The sequence below is a fragment of the Miniopterus schreibersii genome (genome assembly GCF_964146895.1).
Source record: "Miniopterus schreibersii genome assembly, chromosome: 16".
In the NCBI taxonomy this organism is placed as follows: Eukaryota; Metazoa; Chordata; class Mammalia; order Chiroptera; family Miniopteridae; genus Miniopterus; species Miniopterus schreibersii.
Window position 1 is genome coordinate 31,846,512 of NC_138116.1, and position 13,961 is coordinate 31,860,472.

General features: G+C 56.6%; 1 protein-coding gene across 1 annotated transcript in view; it reads right to left on the reverse strand.

Annotated features, from left to right (window-relative positions):
- Positions 1-2,529: 2,529 nt before the first annotated feature.
- Positions 2,530-13,961, reverse strand: part of RTN4RL1 (reticulon 4 receptor like 1) — a 66,362-nt gene continuing 54,930 nt past the window's right edge. The window contains exon 2 of the mRNA XM_081116118.1: positions 2,530-5,606. Coding sequence (XP_080972244.1) covers positions 4,294-5,606 — 1,313 coding nt within the window. The 3' untranslated portion in view covers positions 2,530-4,293. The remainder of the gene's footprint in view (positions 5,607-13,961) is intronic.

Sequence of the window (13,961 nt, forward strand, 5' to 3'; positions counted from 1 at the left end):
CTAGCAGGAGAGAAAAGGGGGGAGATGCAGTTTGGGAGGTTCGGGGATCACTGACAGTCAGCCAGAGCAGGCCCATTGAAGGTGGCTGAGGGGGCGCTTGGGCAGCTGTGCTTGGAAGCAAGGAGAGGGACTAAGGGCTGAGCCCTATGTGGCTGGGAGGAACGGAGCGCAGGGAACAAGGTGGCATGGGATACTTTCCGAGCTTGGAAGCAGCAGGTGTCTGGGAATGGGACTCTGGCCCGGGCAGATTTCCAGGGAGCGCTCCAGCTTGCTGGCACGGGGAAAGGATCTGGCTGAGCAGAAGAGGCAAGTTGCGATGATGAAACCCACTGTTGAGGAACATTGGCAAGCATGGCACTGGTGGGGACCATGTGCTTGGAGAGGGAATGGGGGTGCGGGGTAGGGAAGAGGACCTCAAGTGGGGGGACACATTTCCACTTTTAGAGTAAAGTCCAAGTTCCTCTGTAGGCTTTCTGGGACTTCTACTTGCCAGACCTGCCTCCTGCACCTCCCCAAACAGCTTTCCCAGTCCTCAACTTACAGCTCTTCGCTGATACCCCAAATGCGATGCTACTGCATGCCTCCAGCCCTCTGCCCCACATTCTTCTCTGGCCACCTCATCCTCTGAGAGCCATGGAGTGTCACCTCCTCCTGGAAGCCCTCCCTGACTGCCCCACCCCAGGTGAGTTTCTCACTGCGGGGTGGGGTGTGCACTAGCAGAGGCAACAATCCCACACTGGTTTCACCAAACCTATACCCGTTTCCACATTTAGGCTCCGAACTCCTTGAAGAAGAGCCATGTCTTCTCATTTTTAGGTCCCCAGAGCCTGGACCAATCACTGGCACACATAGGCTTGTTCAGCACTTGTTGAATGAAGTGTAGGGAGCCAGCAGAGCTCTGGGTCATGGGAGGAGCTTGTGTGGAGAGATTCAGACCACCAGTGGCCACCCAGCCCCTCCTTCAGGTCACGGCTCAGAGTGGAGGACTGTGTGGCTGGAGTGGAGAGAGGGAGAAGAGGAGATGGCTTTCTCTCAGGGCCTAGGGCAAATGCTGAGCAAAGATGGCAGAAGGGCTGGCCCCATCAGGAACAAAGGAGTGACCTCTGCCACTGGGAAGGCAGACTTCCAGGGGCAGGAACCTCCCTTCCCTGAACCACCCAAGAGGGACGCTGGGGCCTCCCCTTTGCCCTTGACTTGTTAACTTGCTGTGGTGTTTTGGGCAATGGTGTCATAACTGGGTGGCATGTGACCTGCTGAGTGACAGTGATGTCATCCACAGCAGAACTGCTTTTATTCCCTCGACCTGCTAGAGAAGCTGCTAAACATACATACACCGGGCGTCCTGGACCCCTTTGCCTTGCCCCTAATAACCGTTGGCATCCAGAGACTGCACTGTGCTTAACAGAAGTGGATCATTTTTAGAACATTAGCATTTCTCGTTCTGACATTTCACTTCCATATTACAGGGACTTACTAAGTCTTTTTTAAAAAATTTAATAAAGTGCTCAGACTCTTGATTTTCCCACTGAGGGTTTTGCTATCTAAAATTGGAAATGAAATCAACAACTCAACAACATCCTTGGGTTCTAAGGGACAGTCAGGCTTTGACACTGGCCTGGGTAAGAGCAGGCAGGCCATCAGGGAACAACCACAGGCCAAAGACAATTTGTTCCGCCCTTGGTGGACTCCCTTTAGTGCCCATTTCAAGCCTTGTAGGGAGGAGGATTTGTCTAGACCTGAAAACACAGCCCTGCCCTGGCCGGTGTGGCTCGGTTGGTTGGAGCATTGTCCCAGATACTGAAAGGTTGCCGGTTCGATTCCAGGTCAGGGCATATACCTAGGTTGCAGGTTCAATCCCCAGTGGGGGCACATACAGGAGGCAACCGACCGGTGTTTCTCTCATACATCTCTCTCTCTCTTTCCCTTTCCCTCTCTCTAAAATCAGTAACACATATCTTCAGGTGAGGGTTGAAAACAAACACAGCCCTCTTCCCTCTATTTGAGAAATCTCTCCTTTCTCCAAGGCCAGAGAGGCAGGTGCAATCTCCAGACCCAGTCCACTGCTGTCTGGGTTGGTCCCTGAACTCCTGGAAATCCCTCTGGGCTCCAGGAACTGGCAATTCCTTTCCAGCCACCCCAGAACCCCCTAAGAATCAATAGCTCGGCTGCTGGTGGTGAGGCCCTTAAGAACAGGCCGGGAAGGGTCCACCTAGCCTGCTCTGGGGAAGGCCATGGAGATGGTGCCGACCCAGCGCAGCCAGAGTGTGGAAGTGAGTCATGTTCTGTGCGGGCGAGGAAAGAACCATGGGACGAACAAGAAGTGTGTGTGCGTGTGCGTGTGTGTGTGCGTGTACGCATGTGCCCATGCATCCCAGTGAGTCAGTGTGCCCCTGCCCCATACAGCTCCTCCCGCCAACAAACACGCTGTGTTCTCAGAGCTGTGCCCAGCCAGGCTCGCCCACCCACAAATGCTTGGGATCTGTCACCCCTTCAGGAATGCGGGGTTAGGAAATGAGAAACAGGGTTCTTGTCCAAGAGAAAATTTTTTTATTATTATTTTTCTCTCTGAATTGGATTCAGTATTTCTTGCTCCTCATATACATCCTCTCTGGTGGGGGATTCAGGTTTGTGCAAAGCGCAAAAGAGATTGTGCCCAACCAGGCCCCAGCCAACAGCATGGCCGACCTTGACCGGAGCCCCTGTCCCCTACCTGGGCTCGCCTGCTTTAGTCCCTGCACATCCCCGCTCCCGATGCCTGAGTCTGGCCACCTGACCTCTGCCTGACCCCGGCATCTTCAGAAGGGCCAGTAGGGACAGGGCCTCCCCAAGGCAGAAGTGCCTGAGATGGTTCTTGAAATGCCCTCACTGTTCCCCTTCTGCTAAGGCCACCTGTCCTTTCCCTCCTGCCACCCTACACAGGGCCCTTCCTGGGACGCCCATCAAAGAGCCCCAAGGAAAAATTCAGCAGTTAAGCTGTGCTGGAGGCCTGGGCTCATGCCCAGAGTCGCTCTGGCCTGTCGAGACCATTGCTGGCAACACGCTAGGCTGATGACACTGCCCAGCCTATTGAACTAACACTGTGAAGGCTGCTTCACCCAATGACCTAAGAAACCCAAAGCTCCTTCCCTCCCTTTCTCCAGCCAGCCTGTCCCCAGAACCTGGCTCCCTGATATCCAACAAGCTGATTCTCACTTCTCACCCTGACGCCAACAGTTACTATAGTGGGGGTGATGGTGCTCCAGGGCAGCAGATGGGCTTGTGTTGCATATAAAAACAAGGTGATGCTCTAAATACCTAAGAATATTGGTCCCCTGATGTGATTCTTGCTGCCTCCCCTTCTCACTGACCCTCCCCACTGACCATTTGCCTATGGTCCCGGGCAAGCCCAGGTTACATGGGGACTGTTGTTGCAGGTTTGGATTCTAGACAAAAATCCTATAACTCTTTTCTTGCTAGAAATCACCAATACAATCCTTAATTCAGAAGATATAGCTTTCCGTATACTTTATAAACATAATAAGACATACAGTGTGGTAAGGGTGTGGGGCAGGGGACCTGTGTCTTCGTGTGTGTATATATATATATATGTAGAGTGTGTATATATATAAGTGGACATAGTTATAAAACTGCACCTCCTGTGAGAACCTCATTGCACATGATGAAGTTCTAAATTTCAGCCTCTGATGATCTTTCCTTTGGTAACTGGTTCTTGGAGCCCAGGGTCTGGGCTGAGTGTGCCAGGGTTGCCCGAGACATCAGGAATGAGAGGTGTCACCCCAGGGAAGGGACTGAAGGTGGCACACTGTTGGATTCAGGGCAGGTTGACTAAGTGACGTCAGGCAAAAGCTAAAATGCCACCTAGATGGCCGGTCACCCAGCCTCTTGCATGAGCATCATCTGTTCCTCTGAGTCCTGCTTCCTCCAAGAATGGCGGGAGCTCTTCAGACCTCTCCAAATAACCAGGATTCCACAGAGCTCAGCTCCCGTGGGGCATAGTCCCATTGTTGCCAAGGAAGGATTCTGTCTGAGCACTTGAACCGCCTTGCTGGCTGGATGCTGTCCATGGCTGCTCGGCGAGGGCTGGCTGGGACAGCTGGGTGAGGCGTGCTAATCCTCTCCTGCTTGGGGCTGTACACTTTGGGTTTATAATCCACCAGGCAGGGCCCAGACAGCAGCCGAAGCCTTTACCAGACTCTACCTGAAACCCAGCAGATCCTCCACTTGTAGAAAAAGAAAAGAAATTCTGTTCCTTGGTGGACATGTGGCAGTGCTGGGTGCTGGTGCCCTGGGTCCTCAGCGGAGAGTGACTGCTAGCCCCAGTATCCAGGCCAGGATCGAGGCCCCCAGAGAACTGCCGGATGAGGCCTGCTGCACCCCGCTGGGGGCCCGGATGGGGGTCCTGCGGGCACACTTGCCCTTCCTCTTGGGCCGCCCGGTGGGTATGATGTCAAAGCTGACCTTGTGCTGGTAATCAGGGGCGTAGTCCTGCAGCTCCTGGGTCTGCTTCCCGGCACCCACCTTGGAGACCTGGCTGCGATTCCTGTGGCTGGTGCAGTTCTTGCTTGGCTTCCCGTAGCCCGACCGGGAGCCAGGTGGGTGGCCCTTGTCCCTGGTGGGGCCCCAGACCGAGTGATGTTCCTTTCGGGCGGCCCTGTCGGTGGTGGTGAGCGTGTGTGTCTTGATCTGGTGTGGGGATTCTGGCCCGGTGCAGTTCCGGAAATCCTCAGCACTCAGCAGTTTCAGGTCTTGGCCTTGCCGCTGCTCAGGGGACGCGCAAGGGACAGCAGAGCTGGAGCCACGGAACCTCTGAAGCCATTCCCACAAGGAGCGCCCCCGGCAGCCACAGTCCCAGGCGTTCCCATTGAGGCGGAGGAACTCCAGGGCCCCCAGGGGTGCCAGGCAGTCACCCTGCAGCTGGGAGAGGCTGTTGTTGAAGAGGAAGAGGGTGGTGAGCCGGCGGAGGTCGTGGAAAGCCTTGTGGTGGACCCACTGCAGCTGGTTCTCGTGAAGCAGCAGCCGGTCCAGGTTCACGAGCCCCCGGAAGGTGTCCTGGCCCAGGCTCCACAGCTTGTTGCCGTGGAGAAACAGGTGACTGAGGTTGACCAGGTCCACAAAGATGTCTTCCTGCAGGTACTCAATGTGGTTGTCCTGCAGGTAGAGGTACTGCAGGCTGTGCAGGCCGCTGAAGATGCCCGGGGGCAGGGCGCTGAGCCCGCACTTATAGAGGTAGAGGGCGTGGAGCTTCACCAGGCCCTGGAAGGTCTCGGGCGCCAGCGTCCGCAGCTGCCTGTTGTCGCCGAGGTCCAGCTCCTCCAAGTGCACGAAGCCCTCGAAGGTGTTGGGGTCGATGAAGGTGATGTTGTTGGAGTAGATCCACAAGGTGACCATGGCGGGGCTGAAGTGGCCCTGCCGGAGGAGGGTGATGCGGTTGTTCTGCAGGAAGATGCGCTCGCTGTCCTCCGGGATGCCCTCCGGGATGGCAGCGAAGTTGTGTGCCTGGCAGCTGACGGTCATGGGCGCCGGGTAGCACACGCAGTCCCGCGGGCAGCTGCAGCCCAGGGGCAGCTCTCCAGCCAGCAGCAGCAGCAGCAGCTCCACACAGCACCCTGGTGGGAGAGAGCACAGCCAGGTCAGAGGCTGTCCCGGAGGCGGAGGCGGGAGACATCCCCGTTGGAGACAGGGAGGACCAGCCGCAGGTGACCCTCCTCGGCCTGCTGGGGCACTGTCTTGTCTGCTGTGTTCAGCTGTCTAGGATGGTGGCCCCCCTGGAGGCCCGGCTCCTGATGGGATGAAGGCAGGGGTCAGGCCCAAGCCAGGCCCCCATCTGGGGCTAGATACTGATCCCCCCACCCTAACACCCTACCTCTACTGGGGGTTTTCTCCCCAGCCAGGGCTGTGAGATAAGCTTGGAGTGTGAAGGCTCTGATTCCCACTCATACTCCATAGTCCCGCCCCCAACCTCCTAGCCCCACCTCCTCAGGCTCTGCCAGCCTTGCTGGGGTGAGGGTCACCCAGCAGCCAGCCTCCAGTTCCTGTCCCAGCTCTGCCACTTTCTCGCTGTTACCTGTGTGAGCACACAGTGGTGCAGACTCCTGTTCTAACCAAGTAAATATCTCATATGGAATTCTTAGGAGTTTCTTTATTTAAGTTATTTCCCATAACAAGCAAAGCATGCATGCATGCATGACACCAAAGTTGATTTCAAAAGATGTCTCATTTACAGTGCCTCCCACATCCTCAACTACGTGTCACCCCTCTGTGTCTCAGTTTTCTCATTTCTAAGTAGTGATAGTTGTCCCTCACTTAGCTGTGAAGAGGTACAGAGAAGACACAGGTATGCAAACAACTGGGGGAGGTACAAAGGCTGGCAAGGCCCTGGGGCCCATGAAGCTCCCAGACAGAAGCAGCTGTGTCCCCCCTTGTTGCCCCCCCCATCCCCCATTCAAGTGCACCTCTGGCTCCTCCCCTCTCCCCACCTCACTCAAGCTCCCAGGCTGTGGTTGCAAACCAAGCCTTGCCGCGAGACTGTCCGGGGCGTCTTCTCTGTAGCTTCCCTCTAATTGGGCATTAATTAGGCATTCGTTAATGGATCCTTAAAATAATTTATTTTCGGATGTGTCCAGCCTGTGGTCGGATAATAGCCCCATGCTCATTATCGGAGCAGCCTCATTATGGACGATAGTCATTACCTGCCTTTTTCCGGGGTCATAGCTGCCCCCGGTAGCCCGGCAGGCGCGCCCGTGTTCGGGGGACAGGCTCCAGGCTCGTCACTGCCCGAGTTGGCCTCCTGCCCTGCCCTTCCAGCTTGGCCAGCCAGGCCTCTCTGCGGAGCTGGGGGCCTGGGGCAGCTCTGACGGTTCTTCCTGCTGCCAGCTGTGCCCAGAGTGTGCAGAATGAGAGAACCAACCCTCCCAGCCACTCTTGGGCAGGCCCTGCTCCCGTCCTCATGCTGGCCACCCAGCCAGGCTCCAAGGCCGCCTGCCCAGGCTCAGGCAAGGCTCTCCACCACTGCCACCCTTCATTTCTGGCAAAAATGGCATCGTAACTAAGTGACAGTTCCCAGCTGTTGGGAGTTATGGGCTCCCAGAGAGTGGCAGCTGCTTCCCGTCCCCCTGTAATCACCCAGCTTCGATCTAACGTTTCCAACACATAAAAATTATCGCAAATAATTTGGTTTTTGCATAATTGGGTTTGATTATGATTTCAGAGCAATTATGACCTCTGTTGTGGTGGTGGTGGTGGCAGTGCGGCTGTGGGGACCCTTTCTGGGACAAGCCCTGCTCTATGCAGCCCCTGCAGCGCCTTCAGTCATTGTGACCACTGGACAGCAGGCCAGGCCCCCGGCGGGTGCGTGCGCCTGCCTCCTCGGCTTGTTTCCCATCTGTAACATGAGTAAGTGATAGCCATGCCACCCCTGTGGAGGCTTGTGTCTGACCTCCAGCTCCCCGCTGCCCACCTCAGTCTGGCCAGCAGACCCCGGCCCCACAGGGAGAGGTAGGAGAGTAAGGCATAGGAACCTGGACCCCAAGCCCCTGCTGACTCTTGGGGAACCTGCCTGCTGCCTTGAGCCTCCAACACCCAGGGCTGGGAGGAAGGCCCAACCCACACTGGCTGCACCTTCCAGAGCTGCACCTGACACCCCCTTTCCCTTTGCTCAGCTCCACTCCTCACCCCTGCCCAGGCTGCTGTCTCCCAGGCACCCTGCCCTGGGGATGCAGACCTCATCCTGCCACTGTGAGGAAGCTCAGGACCCCCTCCCAGCTCAAGGAAGTTCATGATGGTCTCTGTGCTGAAGAGGCAGGGCCATGGCCATGAACCTGTACTTGTGGGTCACACAGGGCCATACAACCACCCATCTCGAGGGTCCTACAAAGACAAAGGCATTTCCTTCCCTTAAGCTGCTCACCATGGGGACCCGGGTGAGCTGGGACAGGCTCAGTGCTAATGCCACTTGACATTTGTGCAGCTTACAGAGTTGACAAAGCACTTCTGCTCAAGCTGCTCTGATCCTCAGAATTACCCTGTGTGGGGGTGGAGGGTGAGGGGTTTTCCTGCCCCATAACCTGGGGGGTCGGGGGCAGACAGCCCTTCTGCCTGCTGTTGTTGCTCTGTCTTTTTAAGGTTTTGGGAAGGGGTTATCTGACATGATGTCCAGAGAAGCTGGGGGAGCCACAGAGAGCAACACTCCTTCCTCAGGTGCCTCCAGGAGATGTTGGGAGCACAGGGGAAACCAGTGAAGACCCTTGTTTGGATGAAAAAAGCCAAATGCCCAAAAATCTAGGTGTGAGCTTAGCAACTGATGTGTGAACACACTTTGACAGATGGGAGGGGGTCAAATAACAGGGGGCAGGGTGAAGGCAGGACCCAGGACAAGAGCCCTGGACCTACGCCCATCCTCTTGAGAGGGGCCCAGAAGGAGGCAGAGAGCCCAGCCAATGCTTGGACTGGACCTACACTCATCCTCAAGGAGAGGTAGGGATCCCAGCCAATATCCACCTTTTATTACTGCTCAGATGCCAGGGGGCCCATGCCACGGAAGCTGCCGCCTCCCACTGGACACTGGAGTGGGTCTCAGCTGAGTCTACTCACTCTGGAAGCTGGTCCCATCTCCAAAGCCCTGGACCAGCCCTCCCAGACAACCTCACCTGCCTCCAGCACCCCTTTCCTGAGCCAGTGGGTTCCCTGGCCCTAGATTGTCACCACGCCGGAGGTTCGCACTGCATGGCTGAGACTCCTCTTGTGCCCTCTCCGCGTGCCCATGGGAGCCTCAACCCACTGATTGCTGATTAATGCACTAACAAGGAGGCTGGTGCCTTTGCTGTGCATTTTAAGACTGCAAATTAGCAGGGATCGGAGTCTGCATGGAGGAGCCTTGCACCCCCTCCCATCAGCCTCCTCAGGCTCCACTTGGTAAGGCAGGGGTTGCTCTGCCTGAGGGGGCTGAAGAAAGCAAGGCTGGGTGTCCCCAGTCTCTGGCCTTCCTCAGGCTCTCCTCCTCTTCCTCCAGGGGCATGCACCCGACTGACTGCTCTGCTCAGCTACTCCCAAACCTCCTGGCCTCCCACGTATCTGAGCTTACCTGGCTCTCTGCAGCCTCATTCATTCCTTCCTCCATTCAACACTTGCTGCCAGAGTCCTGGAGTATCCAAGATGCCAGGGTAGGGAGAGACCCGGGTGAACTAGGCAGGTGCTCATGGACTAGCAGATAGGGGTCTCACAATACTAGGCAGTCTGGCCAGGTGCCAGTCCCAAAGTAGGCACCTAGGGGTGTGGGGGAAGTTCAGGGAGGGCTCCTGCTGCCCTCATGTCACCTCCTCCATGAAGCCCTCTACTACCCTGCCAGCACAGAGGATGTGCAGGAATAAAGAGCCAGTATTGTTCTTTCTGCAAACGCTAAAACCTCTCACCTGCTGGGACAGAGGTGAGCATGGGCACGCACCTCACCCAATCCACTCAGCAGCCCATTCCTAGGATGTGCAGGACCTGGTGGGATTGTGAAGGGCATGTGAAAAAGCACCGAGGTAGGGAAGCAGGTGACAGGCCCCCATCTTACCCTGGCCCCTCTCTTAGCCTCTAAGTGGCCAGAGCTCCCAAAGAGGCTATAACACCAGCTCAGCTGGGCTGGGGAAGCCAATCAGCCCCCCCTGGGACCAGCACTGACAGGGCTCCCACTCCAGCAAGGCTAGAAGGCCAGCGTAGCAGGGGCCATGCACCTTCCCCACTTTGGGCAGCAGGAAGGGAACTAAGCAAGGAAGATCCAGCCCTCAGCGTGTGCCAGGTTCCTTACATGGAATCCTCACAACACCCCATGGGTGCCCTGCCATTTCATGGAGGGAGACAGGTAGAACACGAAGGGAAGTGGCTGGCCAAGGCCACACAGCTGGTGAGCCAGGCAGTGGCGTAGGCCTCGCCAACTGACTCCAAATCCAGATACTCCATGCTGCACGGGGAGAGCAGGGCAGCCCCGTCTGAGGGCTGGGCAGCCCTTTCTGACCCCAAGGTCTCAGGCCTCACACTGACCTAAATCTGACAGCACCTGGCCCCAAAGGGGCTCCCCCTCCACACACCTGCCCAGGAGCAGCCCGATGCACTGGCATCCCCATGGTCCCCAGGCAGGCCCATGGGGCTCCCTGGGTCTCGGAGACCGATAGCCACGTGGCTCTGCACCTGCCCTCCCTGTGAACCGGGCAGAGCTCCCCCCACCCCAGCCTTGCCAGATGCTCCTCTCTCAGCCAATCGATGCTGACCGAATGGCTCTGCTGGTCAGATAATGGCCTCAGGCCGGGCCAGCTACGCTCACAGAGCTACTGGCGCCTCAGGCCACTTGGCACTGTCCCTCTGTGCCGCACCCAAACACAGGCCACTTCCTGGTGAGCAGCCCCCCACCACCTCAGCCTGGCTCAGCCCTGGAGACAAGGAAGCCAGCCAGGGCCGCGCTGGGCTTCCCTCCACAGCCCCTGCTGCCAGGCATGGGGGGTTGGGCAGGGCGGCACAGGGCAGTGGGCCAGAGCCAGAGAGACCTGGGTCCCAGTTCCCCAGCTTAACAAGTGTGTCCCCTGGCTTGTGTGAGCCTCACTTTCCTCACCTATAAAATGGGTATTATCCTTTAAAGCTGCAGCCTGGCTCCCCGTCTGCAGACGCCTATATCCACCTGCCTCCTCCGTGTCTCCACCAGTCAAACGCAATCCGCCCGAAGTCGAGCTGCTGCTCTCCCCGCACAAGCTTCTTCCATCTCGAGGGAAGGCAGCTCCTTCATTCCGGCTGCTCAGGCCAAGAACCTCAGAGTCATATGGACTCCTCTGTCTCTCTCACCTCTCCCCCAATTCCTCAGAAATCCTGTCAGCTCAACTTCAGAACTTATCCAGAATCCATCCACTTCTCCCAGCTGCCACCTTGGGCTGGGCCACCGTCACATCTCGCCCTGACTGTTACAACAGTCCTGGGTGGTCCCCATGCTCCCACCACTACCCCGATGTTGCTGCTAACGTGCAGGAAAGCTTAGGTCAGAGCACGCGGCTCCTCTGCTCAACCCTCCATGGCTCCCATCGCACTCAGTAAGTCCTCGCCTGACCCCCAGGTTCTGACCGTGGCCCAGAGGCAGCCCACTTCCTCTCCTCCTGCCCAGCCTCACTTTTCTCCTTGTTGTTCTCTCACAGGCTAGGCGCATCTCCAGCCCTGTGCACATGCTGTTCCCACTGCCTGGAACACTTCCCAGGGTATCTGCAGGGCTCTCACGTCACCATTCTGGTCTCTCCCCACATGATCTTCCCCAGCAGCCCATTTTATTTTATTTTCCAAATTTTTTTCTGTCTTCCTCTACTGAGTGTCAGCTCCACAAGGACAGTGATTTTTGTCTGGTGTGTTCCCTGGTGTAGCCCGAGGGCCTAGAGCAGTGCTTGGCACACAGTAGGTGCTCAAGAAGAAAACCTTTGGCCCTGGCTCATGGTAAGCGCTCAATAAACATAGTGGTTCTTATTAGTAATGAGGCTTCCAGGGTGAGAGCAGATTCAGCCTTGGCTCTCTCCTGAGGGCCCCTTGGCCATCACAGAGGTGACGGGACAGAGTTCTGGGAGGGAAGATGCACACCAAGCCTGCCTAAGGCCAGGGACAGAGTGACCAGCTCAGGTTTGCCTGGAGCTCAGCGGTTTCCCAAGATGTAAAACTTTCAGTGTTAAAACTGGAAAACCCCAAACAAGCAAAGACAAGTTAGTCACCCTACCTGGGGGCCAGGACTGTGCCCCAATCCCAGCCAAAAGAACATCTCTGGGCACATGAGGAAGAGACAAGCAGGCAGGCATGAGGCCTGAATTTTCTTCAGACACCGGCACCTCAGGCCCAGTGCCTGCAGCCCGGAGGCAGTCCTGGGCCCAGATGGAACCTCTGTGTGTGCATGTGTATGTGTGTGCACGCATTTGTGTTTGTTTATCTATGTGTGTACATGCCGTGTATGCATAGACCTGGGTACACACATGTGTATATGTAAGCATGTGTTTGTCTCTGGAGACCATTAACTGGGTTGCCAGTGAAACCTTTCATCCCGAAACATCCCTGAGCTCCATCCCCGAGAGGGGGCAGGACCCTCTCTGAAGAGAGATGCATCCCTGGCCTGTGATGTCCCCGTCTTATCTTGACACTCACTCTGGCTTTGCCTTTAGCTCCCACTCTCCTCCCGACACGCTGAATTATGTACGCATGCACTCCAGGTCCCTCCAGCACACCAGGATCACTCTCAGCTGGCAAGTGGGCGGCCCCTTATTGAAATAACCTTTCAGCTTTCATCTGCTATGCCTAGCCCCCTGAGCAGGCCTGGCCAGGAACGCCACGCTAATTGGGCTGCCAAGCACTCAGAAGGCCTTGTGGGAGCAACCTCGGCCTCTCCTATCCTCTGCCTTTCCGTGTCTACCACCTCCTCGCTGTGGGAGTCCCTCCATGGGAAGGGGGGCTGGAGGCTAGTGCAAGTAGCTCTGTACCCAGCTATTGCCTGGGCTTGGGACCAGCCCGGGAAGGGGCACATTTCAGCTGGGCCACCTTGGGCAGGTCACTAAATCTCTGAGGCCTCAGTTTCTTAGTCAGGAACTGGGGTCAGAACACCTGCCTTATTGGGTATTGAAAGAGTGCAGTGAGGCTGTGCCCTTGAACTGCTAGTCCAGGGGGACTGCAGGAAGGTGCCCCCCAAGGGTGATGATTTGTTTTCTGCTACTGTTATCAAAAGGAGCTGCTGCGCAACCCTCAGGGAACCCTGGATTTCTCCCCACCGACCCTGGTGCTCCCAGACCCGAGGTGTGGCAGAGGTCACCTGAGAAATCAGACTATGAGTGGAATCGGCACTTAACCCCAAGTTCAAGTTCCCTGCCAGGACTTGGCTGCCCCCACAGCAGAGCAAGTGGAGATGGGGGCTTGACCTCTACTTTGCTCTCTCTCCCAGTCCATTCATCCCAGCCTGGAACTGCCAGCTCTCTGCAGGGAGCCCAGGGCACGTGGGCTCTAACCTTTACCTTGTGAAGCCCCCCATGGGCTCATAAAGTGTGTCCAATGTTAGTCAAATTTGCTCCTCAGTTTGGGGGCCCCAAAACCTGGGCTGTGGCAGGCCAGACTCCAAGACTAAGGGTTGAGAGTCTCTGAGAACCAGCTCTTCCTGGGAGGTTTTGACATGGCTCTGGGCCCCACCTCCTACCTCCGAATCCTGTGGAGCCAACTGTCCTTCCCCGCAAACCACAGCAAACTGTGGACCCACCTGCAACCAGACAGGCCCACTGAAACCAGAGTGGCATGAGGTGTGTTTAGTGGGGCAGGAAACCTCTGTGGGGTTGGGACAGTCCTCAGAGGCAAGTGTCCATTGAGATGCCTGCCCGAGGCTCCTGAGGGAGTGGGAGGGGGAGGGAGTGGGGTGAGGACCTGCCAAGTCCGGAAGGCCCTGGCACTGGGCAACACAAAACAGAGGCTGAAAACCAGCCTCTGAGAAGCGGGTGTATAAGTCTCTGCCTGAAGTCCCTGTTCCTAGTCCCCCGACAGCCACGCCTTCCTTGCTGTCAGGGAAAGGCACTCAGAACTCACATCCAGGTATCGATCACCCCATTCTGAGTCTGTCCCTCAGCTCCTTCATTCATTTGAGAAACAGCTCCACGCTTGGTGCTGCCACAGTGAGACAGGGCTGCTTCCTTCACGGAGCCTACACTCCAGGGGAAAGACAAAAGGAACCAGACAAGCCCAAACTGACAATGGGCGGTAGGCACTGGGTTAAGACAGGAACAAATGGAGGGACCGACGTTAGCTTGTGTGCATGTGGAGGCAAGTGAACCTGCTTTCAAGGAACAGCTTTCCAGGAAGAGGGAACAACAGGTGCAAAGGCCCTGGGACTGGACTGAACTTGGTGAGGAAAGAGGGGCAAGAGATGCAGTCAGAAGTGCGGGAGGCAGGCCTTCCAGGGCCTTAAAAACCTCAGTCAAAAGTTGGATCTAATT